Source organism: Nyctereutes procyonoides, unplaced genomic scaffold (assembly GCF_905146905.1).
Source record: "Nyctereutes procyonoides isolate TBG_1078 unplaced genomic scaffold, NYPRO_anot_genome, whole genome shotgun sequence".
Taxonomy (NCBI): domain Eukaryota; kingdom Metazoa; phylum Chordata; class Mammalia; order Carnivora; family Canidae; genus Nyctereutes; species Nyctereutes procyonoides.
In genome coordinates, this window is record NW_026575141.1 from 16379918 (window position 1) to 16402692 (window position 22775).

At 35.0% G+C, this 22775-nt stretch overlaps 1 protein-coding gene across 3 annotated transcripts in view; it reads left to right on the forward strand.

The window, feature by feature from the left end:
- VPS50 (VPS50 subunit of EARP/GARPII complex) overlaps window positions 1-22775 on the forward strand; it is a 138471-nt gene that overhangs the window by 493 nt on the left and 115203 nt on the right. For 2 of the 3 annotated variants that reach the window (XM_055307448.1, XM_055307446.1), the window contains exons 2-3: window positions 6659-6727; window positions 21831-21953. In XM_055307448.1, the coding sequence (XP_055163423.1) occupies window positions 6659-6727; window positions 21831-21953 (192 nt within the window). The remainder of the gene's footprint in view (window positions 1-6658; window positions 6728-21830; window positions 21954-22775) is intronic. The other variant, XM_055307447.1, reaches the window with a different exon arrangement.

Consider the following 22775-nt stretch of genomic DNA (forward strand, 5'->3'; position numbering starts at 1 on the left):
TGAGGTCTGTGTAATAGAGATGACCTGGAAAGAGTGGAAAAGACGGATGAGTTGAAGACAGAATTGCTAGCTTCATGACTTTGGGCAAGTTCCCAAACCTTGTAGCATAAATTTCCAGATGTGAGCATGAGAAATAATTATTTTTGTTAACCTTATCTTACAGTTCTGACAGTCACAAGTAAGTTAATGCATGTGAAATGATACTTTAAAAAATCTTTGTTATGTCAGAATAGTGGCCTTTTATTTTTTATTTTTTTTTGTCACAATGATAATTCATGAATAAAAGCTTTGGCTGTTTTTGTTTAATTATTCATATATGTTAGGGACTTCAAATAATGTCTCAGTTTCCTTCAAGGAAGAAGAGGCAGAATTTCCTTTTACATTCTTATTGGTTATGAGTTGGTTTTAGAAGTCAATTATTTATTCAACCCTAATATTTCACCAGAATTGGCCATTCTTTATTATTCTTATATGAGAGAAGTAGAATGTAAAGTTTTGAATCAGAGAATTTTGAGAACTCTGGAGAATATGGAGAGTAGTCATTTAGTGAAAGGTTCATTTGTGAGTTTTGTTGTTGTTGATTAGAAGGAGATTACAAATTCCAAATTAAACTTTTATTTGAAAGGTAATCTGAATAGGTTACAAATGGTAGATAGATATCTTGTGAAGAATACATGAGTCCTACATGATTGTTTTACTCCTTTTAAATGATATTGTTAATGTCATGAAAATAAAATTTTACAGATCTATGAATAATAAAGTATTTCAGTAAGTGGCGATCCCTCACATTTGTTGAGTCCTGGTGTTATGTATGGTTCATACCACTTATTATTTGAAAATATTTGGGTCCTGCTTCATTTTGCAGTAGCTATGTGACCTTGAGGAAGTCACCAAACTTTTTAGAGCATTTGTTTTCACATCTTTAAAATAGGAATACCAACATGTATCTCATGGGTTCAGCCTGGTGGTGATATGTTCATATAATATGATGAAGATTAAGAGATAAAGGAGTTAACACATCTTCTGGGTCTTATCAAGGAAGTGCTTGATCACAGAGGTCATCTCAGCAGCTGTGGGGATGCTGGAAAGCAGGAAAGCTGGAAGCAGGCTGTTGCAGTAACAATAGATGATTTCAGACTGACTTTTGCTATCTGATTTGGAGGGGCATCTTTTTGATTTTTAAAACAATATACACTTTTAAATATTTTACCACTACTACCCCCTATCCTGACTTTAGAATGCTGAATTTGGACTTTTGTACAACAGTAAAGTTTGGTCTTCTCTCATGTTGCACACTATGCATTTCTGTGTAATCATCACTGTACAGCAATTTGGTGTTTTGTTGTTTTTAACCTTATTTTGTGATAATGAACAGTAAGAAAAAATACACAAGTCCAGATACCAGTGATAATACGTTTTTATCTTCTAAATGTAGTGGAATTGGTTGTGAAAATGGTGACTCTTCAGCCTCAATCCGTTGCTTATTGGACTTGAGCAGGTCAAATCATTGCTTAATTGGTATAGAAAAAAATTAAAGAACACGTACAAAAAGCTGGAACTATATTGTGTAAAATGTGAGGTAAAATTAGGAGTTTTATACAGATTTTTGAAAAGATTTTATTTATTTATTTAGAGAGAGAACATGCGAGAGCAAGAGCGCAAGCAGGGGGCAAAACAGAGGAAGAGGGAATCTCAAGCAGACTCCATGCTGAGTGCAGAGCCTGACATTGGGCTTGTTCTCGGGATCCCAAGATCATGACCTGAGCCGAAACAAAGAGTTGGGCACTTAACTGACTGAGCCACCCAGACGCCCCTACAGAGATTTTATTTTATTTTATTTTATTTATTTTATTTTATTCTATTTTCCTACACAGATTTTAAAAGTCATCCTTATTATTTATGACTTGACTTCCACATATTTAATCATAACTAATACACATTTCATGAATCTTTGAGATATGAAAGTAGGGTGCTGCCTGGAGTTACACTGGAGATTTTTAATTAGTACTGTTTATCATTGGGTTAAATATAGTAGTATTACAAATAAATATACACAAAGATGTTTCTTTTTTGTGAGGCTAAAGAATATATTGATAGTATCATTAAAGTGAAGAGATATGAAGGGTCTATGAAACTTAGGTATTTTGGCATTTCAGCTGTAAGGATCTTGGGTTTGGAAAAGAGTGAGAGGGTGGGTTTTGTTAGCACTCTTTATTTAGATGAGGTCTGTTGTTCAGCTTTCTCTATTATGCTGTCCTCTGTTCTTTCAATTCATTCAACAAATGTTTACGGATCACTGTGTGACAGGCACCATTCTAAGTTTGGGGGTGCAGCAGTGAACAAAACAGACAAGTGCTCAGGCAGACATAGTGATTAATGTTTGGGAGGAATAGAGGATAGGGAGGCCTGGGAGTTGGCAGTTTGGGATCACTTATAATTTTAGATAGTGTGGCCATGAAAGGCCTCATTGAGAAGGTGACGTTTGAGTTAAAAACCCGAAGGACATGAGGAAGTGAACCATGTGGATATTTGTGAAGAAGCATTCTGGGTGAAAGGAAGAGCAAATGCAGAGGCCTTCAGGCAGGAGCATGGCTGAGCAACAGCCAGAGGCCAGTGTGGCTGACATAAAGTGAGGGAAAACAGTAGGAGATGAGGTCTGGATGAGGTCAGAGAGCTAAGGGCAGGAAGCCAAATCACCCAGGACCTCATCTTGACCTCATCTCCTATTACTTTTTCTAAAAGCAAAGCCATGCTTCTATTTTGATCGAAATAGCAAGCAGAGGATTGATGTCATTTTACGTATATGGACTTCAGAAAGATCTTTCTGGCCTTTTAAAAGAATAGATTGAAGAGGGGAAAAGAGCAAAAACAGGGAGAACAATAAGGATGCTATTGCAGTAATCCAAATGAGAGACAGTATGGGCCTTAACCAGAGTGTTAGTGGTAGAAGGGTTGAGAAGAGATTGATGGTGGGTACACTGTAGATATAGAGTTAACGTGATTTCTTGACAAATCGGACTTGGGCTGTGAGAGAAGGAGAAGCATCAAGGTTGATTCCAGATGGCTTGGCCTCAGCAATTGGAATTGCCATTTAACGAAGTGGGTAAGATTGAGGAAGGAACAGATTCAGGGAATGCAGAAAGGTTTTAGACTTGCTCATTTGAAAGCCTCTTTTGAATATTTAAGTGACAAGATAAAGTAGGCACTTGGCTAAGAGTCTGAATTTCTGAGGACAAACGCAGGGATATAGATAAAAATTTGGGACTTATGAATGCATATAAGGTGTAGAACTGGCTAAGATCACCAATGGAATGAGTGTAGTTATAAAACAGGAGTCCACAGTTGGAGCTTTTGAGATTTCAATGTTGAAAGATGAGGGGAAGGAATGCCTGGGTTGCTCAGTGGTTAAGCGTCTGCCTTCAGGTCAGGTATGATCCCGGGGTCCTGGGATCAAGTCCCACATCGGGCTCTCTGTATGGAGCCTCCTTCTCCCTCTGCCTATGTCTCTGCCTCTCCCTCTCTCTGTCTCTCATGAATAAATAAATAAAATCTAAAAAAAAAAAAAAAGATAAGGGGAAGAGGCAGGTTAAGGTGGATCTAGTGAGGCAGATTGAGGAGCAGCCAGTGAGGTAAAACTGCAGCATCTCAAAGACCACCTCACCTGTCCCATATCAGATCCTCAATAAATATTTGTTGGATACATGGTGGATAAAAAGAACAACTAAGTAGAGTGAAGTCCAGAAGCCAAGTAAAGAATTTAAAAGAAGAGTGAGTGATCATCTGTGCTAAATGCTGAAGATGAATGACAGAAGATGAGAATGAGCTTTTGGACTGAGCAGCATAGAGGTTATCAGGTACCTGACAACAGCACTTTTCATGAAGTAATGGGGAGGAAGGCCTGTTTAGAGTGGGTTTGAGAGGAATCGAGGACTAAGTATAACCGCTATGTTGAATATTACTGAAAAGAGGAGGAAGAAGTCACCTCACTTGATTTTTGATCTTTGGGACATTAAGTTGCTGGTCTCGTAAATGGAAATAGAAGATTGATGTAGATGTAACAGAAGTAGTCTGAAGTGTTAATCTGCTTTGGCCAAAGAAATAAAGTGCAGAGGCAGGTATTATGTATGCTGAATTTTGTATAAATTTAAACGGAGGAAATTTATCAAAACAAATACCAAATGCAAAAGAAAATCAAATAATGGTTAAAGATTACAGCGGCAGTTTCAATTTCATAAAAGCCAGGTACTGCTTTGTTATAACTCTGACTTCCTGCTTTAGAAAAGTGAGGATAAAAATCATGACTTCATTTTTGTCAATAGAAATTTATAAATAGAAATTTATAAAATTTAAATTTTTGTCAATATAAAATTTATAATCCTAATCAAAGGATTCAAGATGTATAATCCTAAAATACACGTGAGTGTCAGATGTGCTCTGAGACATTTATGTAATTCTTAATTTCTGTTTTGATAAAAGAAAAACATTTCTCTGTGAGATCATAGTAATACTCAGAATAATGGCTAGCATGTAAGGAATGCTTGCCATGTTCCAGACACTGTTTTTGGCCTCTCACACACATTATCTCCTTTACTCCTTATTATTGGCCTCTGCATTATTGTTACATTGATTAGAACATAAAGACAGGCAAGTTAGAAAAGTTGTTCAAGACCTGCAGAGCCCATTCCATGTATCACTGAGCTCCCCTACTTCCTAACATATAATAGGGTTTCCAATGTTTACTACTTTTATTTTGTACATCTGGTAGAGGGTTGCCATATATTAGGAGCATATCGTTATTGTATGGGATGACTAATTTGGAGGTAAGGCCTTTTCCTATATATTAGTATACATCACTTCTTTACAGCTCAGGTATTGATTTCTTTACTCATTAGCTCTGGGGAAAAAGAAAATTACATGTGATATATTCCTCCAAGAATTTCCTTAGATTAGTTAAACACATCTATATTTTTAAAAATGTTTGTTTAAAAAGGCATGGCAGGGGCTCCGGGGTGGCACAGTAGTTTAAGAGACTGATTTCTAGTTTCAGCTTGGGTTGTGATCTCAGGGTTATGAGATTGAGTCCTTTTTCTTTCTTTTTTTTTCTTTTCTTTCTTTTTTTTTTTTTTTAATGAGATTGAGCCCTGCCTCAGGCTCTGCACTCAATGCAGAGTCTGCTTCGATTCTTTCTCTTTCTCTCTGCTCTGGCCCGCCGTGCTTGCGCACTCACTCTCTCTCTCAAATAGATAAATCCTTTTTTTAAAAAAAGGCATGGCAGTTATATTTAAAAAATGTATTTTGGAATGGTCATGATTTTTTTACAAGATTTTATTTATTTATTTGAGGGGGGGAGAAAGAGGGAGAGTGGGGGGCGGGAGAGAGGGAGAGAGAAACAGAGAGAGAGCAAGAGCAGCAGGAAAGAGAAACAGATTCCAATGTGGGGCTCAATCCAAGGATGTTGGGGTCATGACCTGGGCTGAAGGCATATGCTTAACTGACTCAGCTGCCCAAGTGCCCTGGGATGGTCATGATTTTGAATCAAATTTTGAAGTTTGGCACTTGTGTGTGTGTGTGTGTGTGTGTGTGTGTGTGTGTGTGACAGAGAGAGAGAGAGAGAGAGAGAGATAGAGAGAGAGAATATAAGAGAATGAAAATGAGAGAAAGCTGGGTGGGGTGTTCTGGGAGTAATGGAATACTTGGGGGTGAGGCAAAGCACCTTGTCATAAAAAAACTGTAGTGATGACTGGTCATATTTTGTAATAGGGAAGATAAAATACAGGGCTCTGTAATTTAAAATTAAGCAAGTTCTGATGTAAGTCTCAGTCAACCTAAGTATACCATATGTTTTGTTTACTGAGGACATCAGAGGGCCAATATAGGGCATCTAAAGGACAAAAACACTCTTCAGATTTATGTGCCAGCTACTTTTGCTTACAGACTAACATTACAGGGATTTTTAGGTATTTGCCTTGAATAGCCAGTATTTAAAAAAGAAGCTTTCAAAGAAAAGTGAGATTGCTAAGCTTCTTTCTGTCTTGATAACTTTCCCTGGTACAAGTGAGGGTTTCAGAATCCCTCACTTGATGTGAATATAGAAACAACCTAAAGAACAGTAGAAAGCAGCAAGACATGAGAGTTAAGTCTCAGTTATGCAGTATAAATTGGGTGCATTGGTGAGAGATAATCAGGTAGAATGAAGGTATTTATGTATTAATTAAGCGATTAGCATTAATTAGAAGTCTTTGATGAGCTCAACTGGTTGGTGTATTGTATCAGGAAATCATAATACTTGGTCCTTCTTACCAGATGAATTTGGTAATAAGTAATAGATAAGTGCTTTTATAGAATGCTTTTTGTCATCCAATTTTCTTTTCTTTTGGTAGTTTTTAAACCATGGTTAAGTTAGACTTCAACCATTGTTGTGAAGTTGCCATATAATACTTTTATTTTAAATTTCCAAAAGTACATCTTTACTTAATTTAATAATAGTGCTATATGTAGTGAGTGTTGTTTGTACAGCGTATGTTCTATATATTTTAAAGCAGGAAAATTCTATTTTTAAAAAATAGATTTCTATTTTAATAATTATGTTCTATTATTTTATAGTTCTGCAGCATAATTAAAATTCTTTTTTATTTTATTATTTTATTTTTTTTTTAAGGGTCTGAAAAGCCCTCCAGAGAGCCTTAGTGATCTTGGTGCCATTGAGAGTCTCCGGGTCCCTGGAAAGGTATTGATCTACATGTGTGAGCATGACTTTTCACTTCCTTAAAAAATAATATTGCCTTTGGGGAATAATTGATTCACAGAAGCTTTTCCTTCCCACAGGCAGATAGTAGTTATGATAAAGCTAGGTAAATTTTTATAGGATAGTAGGCTTGGAGCTTGTTTTTGCTTTCATTACTCATTGAGATACAGTATGATTCATTATAGTGAAGAAGAAAATGCAAAATTGATAGAGTTTATTATTGTATCAAATTCTTAGCATGAAAGCTGTTTTATATATATATATTAAAAAACATGTATGTGAAACATTGATTTATCGCTGTAATTTGGAGAAATAAAATAAAAATTGCTTTTTATGCTGTAACACTGAACCAAAAATCGTCGTTAATTATGTTTTTGTTATGGTGGAGAGATTTTTGAGAGGGTAACTAAAGCATAATTTATACTAAATTGTAGATATCTTAGATTTTAATCCCCTGATTCATGAGAACTTCTCAGTTTATAAATTTAATAAGTGTTATATGAAAGCTAGCTGGCTTTCCCTCAGAAGAATTATTAACCATTTTAAAAAAATAAATAAATCCCTGCTGTTTCGCACTCCGGGGTGTTGCCACTTGGAGCTGCCTTTGTGAATAGCAGCTCCATCACAGATCAAAGCTTCTTCTTCTGAATGTCTGCTCTGGTGATTTTCAATTTGAGGATCATATTTGAAAGTATAACTTGTTTTCTGTGTCTGACATCTTAATATATAGGGTTTGTTTCTCTTGGTCAGCAATCATAAGGCCTTTCCTGACACTTCAGTGTCAGCTGCTTAGGAGAGGGATATCCTATTCCTATGAGGAGCCTTACCCCCTAATGTGAATTTTGTATTTATACTTAGCTTTTGTTTTGGGTCAGACTCAAACATATTCTACAAATATGATAAAATTCTAACCGGCCCATATGTATTAAATGACTCAGACAAAAACATCAGATGCATTTTGAACAGTTTTGTATGATATTATAAAAGATTGTTGCATCTGATGAAATTGGTAACTAAGCCATAACCATAAATCCTAATTGAAAAATAATTCTTTTTATTTCTTTGACTCAAGCAAACCATCATGCATTAGGAACATGCCTTGAATTAGGGTGAGTTAGATGGTTCAGAATCAGTGTAAAATTGATGAGAACCTCTTAAAAAAATACATTATTGCATAAGAATGTTCTGTTGTTTTTAAACCTTGCAGGAACTTTGCTTGTCTTTAAACCATGTGCCTTGATGTTTTTCCAGTAGGGGTAGGTAGTGAATTTATAATGATCTCATTACCCAGTCTTCTCACTGTCCCCCCACCCTAGCCCCATCTGGTGCCTGTGGTATGTAATTTGAGATGACTGGCTCTGGGTAGAGAGGCCAGGCTGGGATCACAAGGTCAGCAAATGTAAATGCTTTGGGTGATGATTAAGCTTGGGGCATTGGTCTGATTGACATACACTAAGAAGCTAAGTTAGTAAAACTGTAGAACAGTTCATAGAAAAAGTTATCAATGCAATCAATCAGCTTAAATGTAGCTTCACACTAAGAAAGCTCATAAACCCCTTGTTCTCGCTGTGCATTCTCTTGAAACATCATAAGTGCTATAGGGTGAGCAGACTGCTGCCTTCTACTCTGGGCATTTTTGAGATTTTAAGAGTTGCTGGGTCCAGAGATTTGCAAAGCTCCAGTCAGTACACAAAGTTTGACGTGGGTTAAGTTCCAGTCAGGACTGAAATGAAGAGTTAAAGAGACTCATTGTTGGGAAATTCCCTTACCCACAGAATAGCATGATATAACTTTAATGCTGAATGCATGTTTCATAATTTATTTTATTTTTTTTAAAATTTTTATTTATTTATGATAGTCACACACAGAGAGAGAAGCAGAGACATAGGCAGAGGGAGAAGCAGGCTCCATGCACCAGGAGCCCGACATGGGATTCGATCCCAGGATCGCACGCTGGGCCAAAGGCAGGCACTAAACCGCTGCGCCACCCAGGGATCCCCTGTTTCATAATTTAGATATTACTTTATAGTTAGGCGATACGTTTTCTTAAAAAAAATTTTATTAGATCACCAGAACTTCATCTTATCACTTGAAGTGTATACTCTTTGGCCAACATCTCTCCACTTACCCCACCCCGTAGCCTCTGGTAACCACCATTCTGGTCTCTGTTTCTATGAATTTGGCTTTTTTTTAAATAAAAATTAAAAAAAAAAAAAAGGGATCCCTGGGTGGCGCAGCGGTTTGGCGCCTGCCTTTGGCCCAGGGCATGATCCTGGAGACCCAGGATCAAATCCCACATCGGGCTCCCGGTGCATGGAGTCAGCTTCTCCCTCTGCCTGTGTCTCTGCCTCTCTCCCCCTCTCTCTCTTACTATCATAAATAAATAAAAATTAAAAAAAAAAAAAGAATTTGGCTTTTTAAGATTTAACATACAAGTGATGTCATACCGTATTTGTCTATCTCTGTCTGACTAATTTAACTTAGCATAATGCCCCTACTGATCCATCCATGTTATCACAAATAGCAGGATTTCCTTCTTTCTTATGGCTGAATAATATTCCATTGTATATATGTACTACATCTTCGTTATGTATTCAACTGTTGACTGACACTTAAAAGTTGTTTCCATAATTTGGATATTATAATGCTTCAGGAAACATGGAAGTACATGTATCTCTTTGAGATCCTGTTTTCTTGTCCTTTAGATATATACCCAGAAATGACATTGCTGTATTTTTAATTTTATTGAGGAACCTTCATTCTGATTTCCATAGTAGTTGCACCAATTTACATTCCCATCAACCATGTGCAAGGGTTCCCTTTTTCCACATCCTAGCTAGCACTCATATCTCTTTTCTTTTTAATAATAACAATTCTAACAGATGTGAAATGATACCTCATTATAGTGTGATTTGCATTTCCCTGATGATGAGCAATGGTGATATATATTTTTACATGATTTGTTTTTTTATACAGTTGCCTTAAAATTAATGTCATGGCTAGTTCTTGATCACTTGAACTTCTATGGCTTCAGAAAATGACCTTTATAATGAGTTTTCACATTATGGAAAGTATTTCAACAAAATCTAGAACATTAATTTGAAATGATTATTTTTATTTTAAAAAAAAAATTTATTTATTTATTTGAGAGAGAGCATGAGTAGGGGGAGAGGGAGAGGGAGAGGAAGAAGCAGACTTCCTGCTGAGCAGGGACCCAGATATAGTCTTGATCCCAGGGTCCTGAGATCATGACCTCAGTTGAAGGCAAATGCTTAACCAACTGAGCCACCCAGATGGCCCTTATTTTTATTATTTATTTATTTATTTATTTATTTATTTATTTATTTATTTATTTATTTATTTATCTATTTATTTATTTATTTATTTTAATAATTAAGCTTTTATTCACTTGTATTTTTATTTTTTAAAAGATTATTTGAGAGAGAATGCTCATGCATACATGAGCAGGGAGTGGAGGGGAGGGAGAGAGAATCTCCAGCAGACTCCCCACTGAGCACAGAGCTGAAGCATGGTGTGAGGGCAGTGCTGGGTCTCACCACCCTGAGATCATGACCTGAACTGAAATCAAGAGTCAGGTGCTAAACTGTCTGAGCCACCCAGGTGCCCTGAAGTGCTTATCTTAAAATAATCTTTTCCTTTAATAAAAAAGTAATATATACTGTGAACAGAAAACATGGTAAACAGAAAAAAATATCTTTAAAAAATCACCAACATAGTCAAAGTTAACATTGCCTTTTGGTCTTTTCCTTATGCATATTTAAAAATTTATTAAACATCTGTTTTCTGTTAGACATTCTGTAGGGACTGAATATAGCAGTGGAAAAACAGAACTCCTCTGTTGCCTGGGAGCTTAGTTCAAGTGTAGGGAAGATAGGCAGTAAGCAAGGTGATTGTGAAGTATGACAAATACTTTGAAGGAAATAAGGTGATGAGATAAACCCTGAAGCTGGAGGCCCTTTCACATGGACTACTCAGTGTAGGTTCCTCTCTTCTCCGTTTTTTCTTTTTCAAAAATGGCTATATGTTCTACAAATTATTCTAAAGCTTGGGTTTTAAACAGTAAAATCTAGTACAGAAAAGAATGCTTATGGTATAATACTAGGTTTGAAAAGCAAGCTGCCCAATAGTTTGGCTTGGATAGGTATTTTTTGAACTTGATTTATACCTGTCATATTGTCTGTTATCAAAAAAACAAGGAATAACAAGTCGGTGAGGATGTGGAATAGCCCATGTGTGTTATTGGTGGAATATAAATTGGTATAGCCACTTGGAAAACAGCATGGAGGTGCCTCAAAAAATTAAAAATAGATAATAATATGTACAGTTTAACAGAAAAAAAATAGAATTACTGTATGTTCCAGCAATTCCACCTACAAAGAAAATGAAAACAGTAAGTTGAAAAGGTATATTCACCCCCACATTCATTGCAGCATTATTTACAGCTGCCAAGACATGGAGATAGCCTAAGTGTTCATAGATGGATGAATGGATAAAGAAAATGTGTGTGTATATGGGCATATGGCATGCACACACATACATACAATGTAATATTACTTAGCCACAGGAATGAATACAGTCTTGCTGGAGTACCTGGGTGGCTCAAGTGGTTGAGCATCTGCCTTTGGCTCATGATTCTGTGGTTCTGGGATTAAGTCCCACATCAAACTCCCCACAGGGAGCATGCTTCTCTCTCTGCCTATGTCTCTGCCTCTCTGTGTCTTTCATGAATAAATAAAATCTTAAAAAAAAAAGAATACATTCTTGCCATTTGTGACAATATGGGTGGACCTTGAGGGTGTTTTGCTAAATAAGTCAGACAGAGAAAGACCATATGATCAAATACTATATGATTTTACTTATATGTGGAATCTAAAAACTAAACAAGACAAAAAAGAAACAAGTGCATAGATACAGAGAGTAGATTGGTGGCGATCAGAGGCGGGCAAGGAGAGGTGGGGCAAAATGTGTGAAGGGGAAAAGTATAAACTTCCAGTTACAAAGTAAATAAGTCGTTGGGATATAATATACAGCATGGTGACTGTAGTTAATAATACTGTTTTGCATACTTTCAAGTTCCTGAGAAAATAGATCTTAAAAGTTCTCATGTAAGAAGAAAAATTCTGTATGTCTGGTGATGGATGTTGACTAGATTTATTGTGATGATCATGTTGCAGTATATAGAAATATTGAATCATTATGTTGTGCATCTGAAACTAATTAATGTTGCATGTCATTTGTACCTCTCAATAAAAAAAATGCATCACTGTCTTAGTTTGGGTTCCCCTGATATTCTAATGCAGAAAGTAAGAAACAAATCCAATTTATACTACTTAAGTAGTCAATGTAAGTACTTGTATAGCAAAACTTTTATTTTTTAAATTTATTTATTTATGAGAGACAGACAGAGAGAGAGAGAGAGAGAGAGAAGCAGAGACACAGGCAGAGGGAGAAGCAGGCTCCATGTAGGGAGCCTGACGTGGGACTTGATCCCAGGGCTGAAAGCGGCGCTAAACCGCTGAGCCACCCGGGCTGCCCTTTAGCAAAACTTTTAAAGGTTAACTTCATCTAATAGCTTTACCTCCCTCACATGTATGTACATAGAACATAAAAAAAGACATCCCTGATCTTTAGATAAGGACCCATTTCTTTTTCCCCTTGTCATAATGTCTACATTGTAATAAGGAATTGAGATTTCGGGGGGAGGGATGTTGCAAGAAGGAAATAGTTTAGCTTGGGTTGTGTTATGTTAAAGGTTCTGGATGGGGGGCCTGGATGGCTCAGTTGGTTAAGTGTCCGACTCTTGATTTCAGCTCAGGTCATGGTCTCAGGGTCATGAGATTGAGCCCTGAGTCAGGTTCCACACTTAGTGGGAAGTCTCTTGGAGATACTCTGTCTTTCTTTCTCTTTCTCTCCCCACCTCCATCTCTCTCTTCCTCTAAGTCTCCCCACCTGTGTGCTTTCTCTCTCAAACAAATCTTTTTTTAAAAGTTCTGGTATAATGAAGAACAAATAGAAGGGAAATATTAGGATGAATTATGGGAAATGGCTGTTTGTTTAGGTTAAAAATAAACTAATATTGGCAAATTTCATGTGATGTGACTTCCTAGAAAGAGGAAGATGATGAAGGAAAACTGAAGGGTGTTAGGTGTGCTTGAGAATCCAGAAAGGACTATTGATTGATTGATTTTTTTTTTAAGAACTATATAAATTTTGAGTGGGAAGAAACCTTAGAAATTGTCTTGGTACAATTTCTGCATTTTATGGACAGGATGATACTGTATCCCATTTTAAGAGATGTGAGTCAAATAATAATCCATATACTGGAAATTAGGAATTTTGGTGGAGAAAATAGAAAAAAAATTAGGATTTTTTTTCTGAACTTTCTATAGAAAAGGAAACTTTGAGAGAGTTTGAAAATTTTAGCTTAAATTGTTCAGAGGCAACATCAGTGGTGTACAAACTTTGCTGCATATTAGAATCACTAATAACCAGGGCCTCCCCCATTCTAATTAAGTCACAGTTTGTGGGGTGGAGCCAGGTGTCAGCAAGCAGTGGTTAGAGATCCCCACGTGATTCCAGTGTGGGGCAGTGTTTGGGAACTTTTGGCCAAGTGGAGGTCTTGATGACAAGAATGGAGAAAGGGAAACCACAGGAACTGTTGTAGAAAAAATTTCTGAAGTTTTATTGCCAGTTTTTGTGGGAAAGAATAAAGAGTTAGTGATGACCTAAAATTTCATTCCCGGGTAATGGATTCTGTTATATTTCAAATTAATTGGATTTCTATGCTGAGGTAAGGATATAAGAAATTAATCTATACAGTATTTACTGACTAAATTTGTTATCTTTGTAAAGAAATTTATACTTTTTGAATTATATGAAAGGTTTTTATTTTACATAATTGGTTATAAGACTTATGAAAACTTGAAACCAAAATTTATTATGATATATAATAATCACAATAGCTACATAATAATCACAAAATACTACAGGGTTAGTAGTCACAGAACTTATTAAGATTGCACTCAAAAGATTATGTGTTGAATCCTGATTAAAATGTCAGTAATCAGAATCTTATAAATCTATATCTTGATTTTAAACACTTTCCCATAGTTCTTCCATAATGGTTATATGTCATGAAAAGAGACTGATAAAAAAGAGTACTAATATTAATGTCGTAATTTTTCTGGACTACTGCCTTCTGATGTTATTCTTTAAAGATAAAGTGTTTTTGTTTGTTTTTTAAGGCCCTGATTTGACTAACTCATAAATACAAATTGAATTCAGCTAGGTTTGCTATTACATGATTGGTTTAGCTAGGCCTTTGATTCTTTTCACTAAAGAAAAATATAGGCCAAGGGAACAAAAGAAATCTCTGTTGCAGTCAAAACTGGAAAATATATTTATCTAAATATGAGAAGGTATTTTTGTTTGTATACTTAATGCAATCTACACATTTTTATTGAGTATCTTTTCATATACAATGTTCTGGGCGTTTTCGCAGAATATTTTCTTGCTTGTAAAATACTAATGTGAAGATAAATGGATTTGGCTTCACTTCTTAGCCTCCATGAAAAAGAATCCTAAAAACACACACTAACTACAAGCTTTTTGTTTTCAGAACTTTACCAAGATATGAGAAAAGTATGCTGGAATAAGAGTCAAGAGAGCTAGGTTCAAGCATTGAGGTCAGCTTAATGAAGGGAAGTTGTCTTAATTGCCTGATTAAGGAGAAGATGAGAGCACGAAGTGTAGGAAATGAAGAAGGGTTAAATTTGAGAGACTAAGAGCAGAATTTAGGACTGAAGATTTTATTGCATGTGGAAGGTGAAGGTATGGGAAAGACTTTGGTTTCTAGATACGGTATTGAAGGTGTTGTGATGTCTTTTCTCAGAATAGATAGTATTTCTTCTTTTGGAGGATGGGTCTGATGAAATGTTTTTAAAACTGATAGAAAAAAATCCAGATTATACACTGGACTTCTCGATTTTTACTTCAGTTTGTGATGTGTCTTTTCTTTAATATTAGCCTCCAAATGGGCAGGCATGTGACAGGCAGCTTGATGTTGTTCACTGAAGTTGAGAAATTTTTAAAGATAGTTTAAAAAAAAAAAAACCTGATGTCTCTAAAGCTGTTATCTTTAATGTTTTCCTGTTCATAGAAATACATTTAGAAAAATACCTATTAAAGATATAACTGTTGAGGGACATCTGGGTGGCTCAGCAGTTGGGCATCTGCCTTTGGCTCCAGGCATGATCCCACGGCCCTGGGATCAAGTCTCGCATCAGGCTCCCCATAGGGAGCTTACTTCTTCCTCTGTCTTCCAGCTTCTCTCTGTCTCTCATGAATAAATAAATAAAATCTTAAAAAAAAAAATATATATATATATATATATGTAACGAGTAAGAGAAGTAAATAAAAATATTTGGCAGAGTATCACATATGAAAGGTTAGCTTTTTAATTTTGTGTTTTTAATATATGTTAATAGCTATATTTCTGAATAAAATCAATTCTTATGATCTTTTTCTTTAAAAACAAATATGTATGTATTTGAAATGCTATTATTGTGTAAAAAATCATTAAAATACATTATTTCAAACACTTAAATGTTTTATAAAGCTGGATTAAAATAATACCACTTTAATAACCTTCTAGAAAAATCTATAAATCACTTTACAGAAACCTCCCTTGAAATTGTAACCTCACCAGTATTCCACTAGATGGCACTGAAAGCCTGAAAAAAATCCTCAAAAACCCCAGGTAGGCTTTAAAAACTGTTTTATTTAAAATACACAAACGAAAATGGATGATGAGCCGACTGCTTTGATGGATCATTATCGTTGTTCTAATGGGATTTTAAGAAAATGTACCATTTCCCCACGTAATCCGACATCTGGCAATTCATTAAAATTTATATGGTATATGTATGGTTTTAGGGTATCTGATCTTGAATCCTGTTTCATTTGGAGACAAAACCTATTTTTGTTCAGTGATTTATGATTTTTATGATACTGATTGGATATTGAAAACTTTGTGGTTTTGTTCTTCCTTCTAGCTCTGTGTAGATTTTGGTAGCCAAACATTTTTTGCTGTCATTTAAAACTCTAATATTAACTTTGATAAGACTATAATTATTTTTAGAATTTATTATAACAAAGTAGCTTTTTTATATTGATTGATGAAGAAATGCAAACAGTAAGAAAAAAACCTTTGATAAGATTTGTCTTGGTAAACCCCAATTCATGCTTTATAAGAATAAAATTTCTTTTTTTCTTCCTCACTCCCTCTCAACACAATGCATTTTGCCATTCAGGTATGTTAATGTGAACCGTAGTCTAATAAATTAAGTACAGAAATGGAAGTTGATTTGCATTTCATATTTTTTTCTATACATTTTTTGTGAGGTTTTAAAACGACCTGTGAAATGGAGATTTTGCATTCATCTTGTTGTTTGAATAAAAAGCTTACTACTGAAGATTATGTTTCCAAGCTTTCTTGTGAGTTTAAAAATTAGGTTAAATTGCTTTTCAAAATTAAAGAGAAAATTGAGTTTAATAATGGTAAGGAGAACTGTGAAGTTGTCATTACTCACTTTTCATGCTTATGAAAGTGAATAGAATTAAAAAATTTGAACTTGAGTGGGTATTTTTATTTTTTTTTTTTAAGATTTTATTTATTTATTCATGAGAGACACACAGAAAGAGAGAGAGGCAGACACAGGCAGAGGGAGAAGCAGGCTCCATGCAGGAAGCCGGATGTGGGACTCAATCCCAGGACTCCAGGATCACGCCCTGGGCTGAAGGCAGGTGCCAAACCGCTGAGCCACCCAGGGATCCTGGGTATTTTTAATTTGTGTGTTATTTTGTATAATTTAAAAGTAGTAGTCAAATGCAGAATTCCTAGGCCTTTTTTTTTCTTCTAAACTTGAATACATTCCCTTAAGAGATGAACTCTTAAGTGGTAAATAGCTGTATAAAGTTATAGCCTAGTTCCTTGGAAACCATAAATATACTGGAGATGTTTAGTAACACCTTACACTTGGGCAGCCCAGGTGGCTCAGCAGTTTAGTGCTGCCTTCTGCCCAGGGTGTGATCCTGGAGACCCAGGATCGAGTCCCACGTCGGGCTCCCTGCATGGAGCCTGCTTCTCCCTCTCCCTGTGTCTCTGCCAATCTCTCTCTCTCTGTTACTCTCATGAATAAATAAATAAAATCTTAAAAAAAAAAAACACCTTACACTTGAGGGCTCCAATTGTTTTATAGACTTGAATCCCCAGTTCTCATGAACCTTTTGTTATGTTGATAGGACAGATGGCTTGGCTAAAACAAAGATGTTTACTCAAATTTCTGTTATGTTGTTTTTTTTTGTTACGATTGTTTTTCTTCATTTTTCATAAAGTTACATTTATGATGTGAATTTGATATTTATGTTCATATAGCTCTATCCCAGAGATGATCAAAATGGAAAAAATAGGCTAGGCAAAATTAGATGCAACTCGCAGTGTATTGTGACTGCTGAAAAAGACAGCCTCTAAAATATTGACTAACCTCTTTGTTTTCTCCCCCTTTCCTAAAATAATCTTGCTCGGTTTATTATGTTAAGAAAATATTGAATATTTATGCTTACTTTTTTGATACAGCATATGGCATAGTGATATGTGTTAAGATATCTTATTTTTAGTAAAGGCAAAATATTCTAGGATATTTAAAAATATATTGTATTAAAAAAAAATCTCAATTGTTGCATTTTATTGCCTCTTGATGTACATGTAGATGCTCCCCTGACATTTTTCCTCCCTGGGAAACCACCCTCTGCCATTTAACCTGTTCTATGCTTTCCTGCTACAGTTTTTATTTGTGTTTTGCTTTGTATATGCTACCTTATTTCCCCAAATTTCTAAGACTTGAAATTTCACATACTGTCTCTTCTCTAAATGGCACCTTTTCCATCAAATGTGAACTCCGTGCCCTTTGGTGCCCTAGGATTTGTGTGTTCTCCTGAATGTGCCGCCTTCCAGGGGATTGCTTATGCATCTGACCTCTCCTTACTTTAGCAGCTAGTTTGTTTGTTTGTTTTTTTACTTAGCTTTGTTTCTGTATGACTTAGTATAGGGAATTCTTACGTAGTGGGAATTTCTAAAAAAATGTTAAATTGAAATACGTGACTTGATTGAGAAAGGTATGGTAATGGAACTTTGAAAGTAGGCAGGTTATTTCTTATTGATAGTATAGAAGAAGGACTTGTTCTTTTTTGCCACTGTATTTTCTTATCCCCTTTCCAGTTAAGTTCATTACTTTAATTATATTTTTTCTTCAGTTTATTTATTTATTTATTTATTTATTTAAAGATTTTATTTATTTATTCATGAGAGACACACAGAGAGAGGCAGAGACACAGGCAGAGGGAGAATCAGAGGGAGAAGCAGGCTCCATGCAGGGAGCCTGACGTGGGACTCCTGGTGGAGTCCACCCTGGGACTGAAGGTGGTGCTAAACCGCTGAGCCACCAGGGCTGCCCTTTTCTTCAGTTTTAATTTGGGAGTGAGCAATGTAGTTCTTTAAATGTAATTGATTACCACTAATGGGCAAGTTGTGGTGAATTTTGATGGTCTATAGTTTTGGTATATAATCTCTGGATTTTCAAGTTTTATAGAGCATTTATACTAGTCTAATATGTGTTTGTGAGTTACTATGTGACTTAAAATGTACTATAAAATAAAATCCTTTAAAGAATTGTTATAATAGTCTGTAAGACTGAAATATTTTATTCTCAAGCTTAGCTTTTCGAATACTATTGTAACTTTAAAAGAAATCACATATTTTAATATGGTATAAGGAATTTCATTTGTTATTCTCATCCCCTGATTTTGCCTTTTAAATTTTATTGCAGGAAATCTTTTGTTCATTTTGTTTATGTAAAATTTTGCCTCATACATATATATTGGCCTGCAAAGTTGGTTTTAGGTGAAGAATTACGTATTTTTATCCATCTCCAATTCTAAGAAACCAGTTTATATAGTGGCAAAATTATGGAGTAATTGTGGTAAGAATATACAGTCTTGCACTTTCTGTTTATTTTTCTAATTTACATGCTTAATATGTCTCTAAAATTATTTAACATTTGTTGTTATTTCTAGTTAGAAGAAAGATCTTTTATTAAGAGTTTGTGGAAAGTTTTGACTATCAAGGCAACATATGGTCTTTTCCTTTTTTTTTTGTTCTTATTTTCATACAGTTCACTGTGTAAATTAATTTTTAGTTAGATCAGTGATTGTTATCTACAACGTGCCTTGGCACTACAGCGCATAATTATGGAGAAATCTCAGTTCTCAGAATGTGTGTGATGGGATTGAGCAGGCTGTGCTAACATTAGCAAGACATGCAGAGAATGATCAGGTACAAGCAGAGTCTTCTAGCCTTCAGGTGCAGTGGGAGTAAAAGGAACAAGGTGATCAGGACCTAGATAGAATGGAGTTTGTCTGAATGAGTTCAAATGCATATTTTCACACAGGAAGCCACTAAGTTGTCTGGAAGGAGAGGGCATTTTATAGGGATATAGTTTTGGGGATTTGTTTGGATTGAATTCTACTTTGTGTGCTATGTTTCTTTTTCTGCCTTTCTTGGTTTTATCCTTCTCCTTAGTCTAGGTTACTTAGAGTGTCAGGTGTTATGTGTCCATTCTTTGAAATTATACGGGATAGTCTGCTTTCTGATATAATTGCTTAGTTCTCCAAGAAGGAATGGCACTTGACCTTTTATATAAATATACAGATTGTACTCTTTTTACAGATTCATTACTTTTGTGAAATGTACACCTATGAGATATTTATAAATGAAATCATGTTTTCCCTTTGACATTCTTAATAACTTTAGATATTTGTTTCACTGTCATTTTGTGTGTGATGGTGGGGGCACTGTTTGTGTAAATGTCCTTTATAGGTGAAAAAAATGAGGCACAGAGAGACTGTGTTAATACCAGAGTCACAACTAAAACCTAAGGGTCTTTACCTTTAGATCAATTAATTAGGTAGTATATGAAAAACCTCAGTGTGGAGTTATATGTCATTGGCATTTATACATTTAAGATTGGAGTGTTCGTTCATTCATTGCAGTCTATTTGAATTTTTTGCTTGACTTTGTCCTTGATATTTTCAGTCTTAGCAATTTTTATGAATCTTCAATTTTTTTTTTTTTTTTTGAGCGGTACCAACTACATTTGTTTGTTAGTGGTGCTGTGAAATTCCTAGGGAGGCAACATTGCCATCTCCTCATCTGGGTCTCTTTCCCTGCCTCAGCTTGCAGAGTCTGAAACTGCTATTTCAGATGCCTGTAGACTCTTAGGGAGGGAAATTGCCAGGAATTTCTGATCTCGTTTTCCGTGTCTCACTCATTTCAAATTCTTATTAAATGCTTGGAGGTTGCCCATGAGTAGCCTCGTTGAAAACCTTTCTGTAAGTAGCATGGTTTTAATCCAAGTCTGTTCCTCAGTACCACTGTCTAGGGTGCAGATTAGTATGTGTATTGTCCATAACCACACCAGCCCCCCAACAGGAATGGAGCTCCCACTATAGGACTCTGGATTTCTTACTTTGCTCTTAGTTTTGGATTGCAGGCTAAATCACTGATTACTGTATCTTTGACTTTTTTTTGTTGTTGTTAATATATTTTATAAGTTGAGTTATGGTACAAAAGAGGCATTTTCTTTCCTATGCTATTTTCTTTTTTTATTTTTTTTCCTATGCTATTTTAATTATTTATGCAGATTTCATTTTTGTGTGACTTTGCTTTCTCTTTGAAATTTATTAGAATTTTAAATATAAACAGTTAACTATTCTCTTGAGTTTCAGATTTATTGCTCTAATATTTTCTTTTAGCTTGAATCTAAGAGGAAATAATCTTATAATTAATAATTTTACATATTTAAGTTATAAATTAAAGTCTAAAAGATGTATAAGCTAGTTTCTTTTTTATAAATGAAAACCTATGCCCTGCAATAAAATAATCTAGAGTATTTCTGTTTGCAAAATAATGTTCTCTAATTGACATTATAATTTTGCAGTATTTAATTAATAATGATTTATTAAGGATTTTTGTTAAGTATTATTTTAATCACTGTAAAATTATTTTAAATATGAATTTCTTTTGTGTTCTTTTTTTTTCTTTTGTGTTCTTAAATGTATTTGAGATTAATATGAATAAAAAATCAAAGGACTAAATTATTATATGTCTATAATAATGTGTTGATTAATTAGTATGGCAGAGAGCATCTGAATTAATGATATTTCCCATTTAACTGAAGGTTTATCCAATTATGCAGTGAAATTACATAGGATAAGTATGCTGACATTAAGGGTAGGGATTTGTCTCTCAAGCTCTTTTTAGTTGTGTAAATCCATAGAAGCCCCATTCTGTATCATTAGGAAGAAAACATTTTATCAAATACAGAGCTTTAGATTCATAATCAGATCATTAATTGCAGTATCAGCACACTTTGAAGGAAGCCTCATAGGATTACAGAGCTAAACTTGTGAATCATATCTGGAACCAGTATTTCTTAGTCTAGCAGTGAGATTTCTAGCACAAGGAAGGATGGATGTCTGCTCTGCTCAGGGTCTCAGTGTTGATTGTGACCCGCAAGCCATTGAGATATTCCCTGGTTATCTGTGCTGAGGAAGATTTTAGAATGTTAAATTATGAAAATACGTATATATGTAGTATGTATATTATGTATGATAGCTAATCACATAACTGTTAAACTTTTGTTAAACTTCTTTTTTTCCTTTTGTTAAACTTCTAAGTTCTTTCACCTACCAGTTGGCACATACAGAATTGAAAATAAAACCTGAATCTCCAAACTGCTAGTTTTTTTTCTCCAACAGATGAATAGTTTTTAGTGTTTTAGTAGTCCTAATTTTCCATGAACTTTCCTGTTTTCTGTCAGTTGATCTCCTAGCTCAGAATGATTCCCAGGAGATGTGTGAGGGTTAAGACAGTGATTATTTATTTCCACACAGGTAGAATTAATTATAAAATATACAAGTACTATAGTTGTGATTTTTTTTTTTTAAGGAGGAATTCCGAGAACTTCGAGAACAGCCTAGTGACCCTCAAGCTGAACAAGAACTAATTAATAGTATTGAACAAGTATATTTTTCTACGGACTCATTTGATATTGTTAAATATGAGCTGGAGGTAAAACAAAATTCATTAAAACCTGTTTAAACTCTGTCTTGTTCAGTGACTGAATTTGTGGATGAGATTTGAATGCTTTTTGGGGTGTTTGTCCTTCATTCCTGCCATCCTTCCTTTTTTTATTCCTTCCTTCTTTCTTTCCTGGAAAATAGCTTTAAAAAAATACTAGGACTGCTTTATGATGGCCATATAGTGATTTATTAAACTGTTCACATTATTTAATCATGAAATTATTGCTAAAAAATACAAGATTAAGTGCAACTATAGAATATTGGTCTAGAAAGCATTTATGTATTTTTTTTTAACTGTTAGCATATAGTATATTGGTATGCTGCCTCTGTGTTATCTTAAATTGTCTATATGTTTAGGGAAATTTTGAGACTTTTAATCATGAATGTATCATTACATAATTATTTACCCATGATGAAGACCTCTATGCCATGATATTTAAAGCGTTGGTATTTTAAATTTATAAGAAATTCAAAGAAGTAGTAAAATCTGGTTTTAGATTAAAGCAAATACAGTGTGCCTGCATATTTTACATGCAGTACATACACAGTCAGCCCCCACTCATTCTGAAGTTTCATCAGTCCGTTAACTGAAACTTGGAGTTTCCAGTTTACACAGTGGTATGCACTTTTGTTAGTTTCCTATCCTATCTTCCGAAAGCTTATGTGGAAAGAATGTACTCCAGCAACTGTCACTGTCACTCTATAGTGCTTAGTTACTAGTCATAGTACTTCAGAGGGGAAATGTGTTTTGAGTTCTGTTGTAGACAAGTAGGGCTATACCTGTGGCTTGTAGAGGGAGATGTTAGGATAT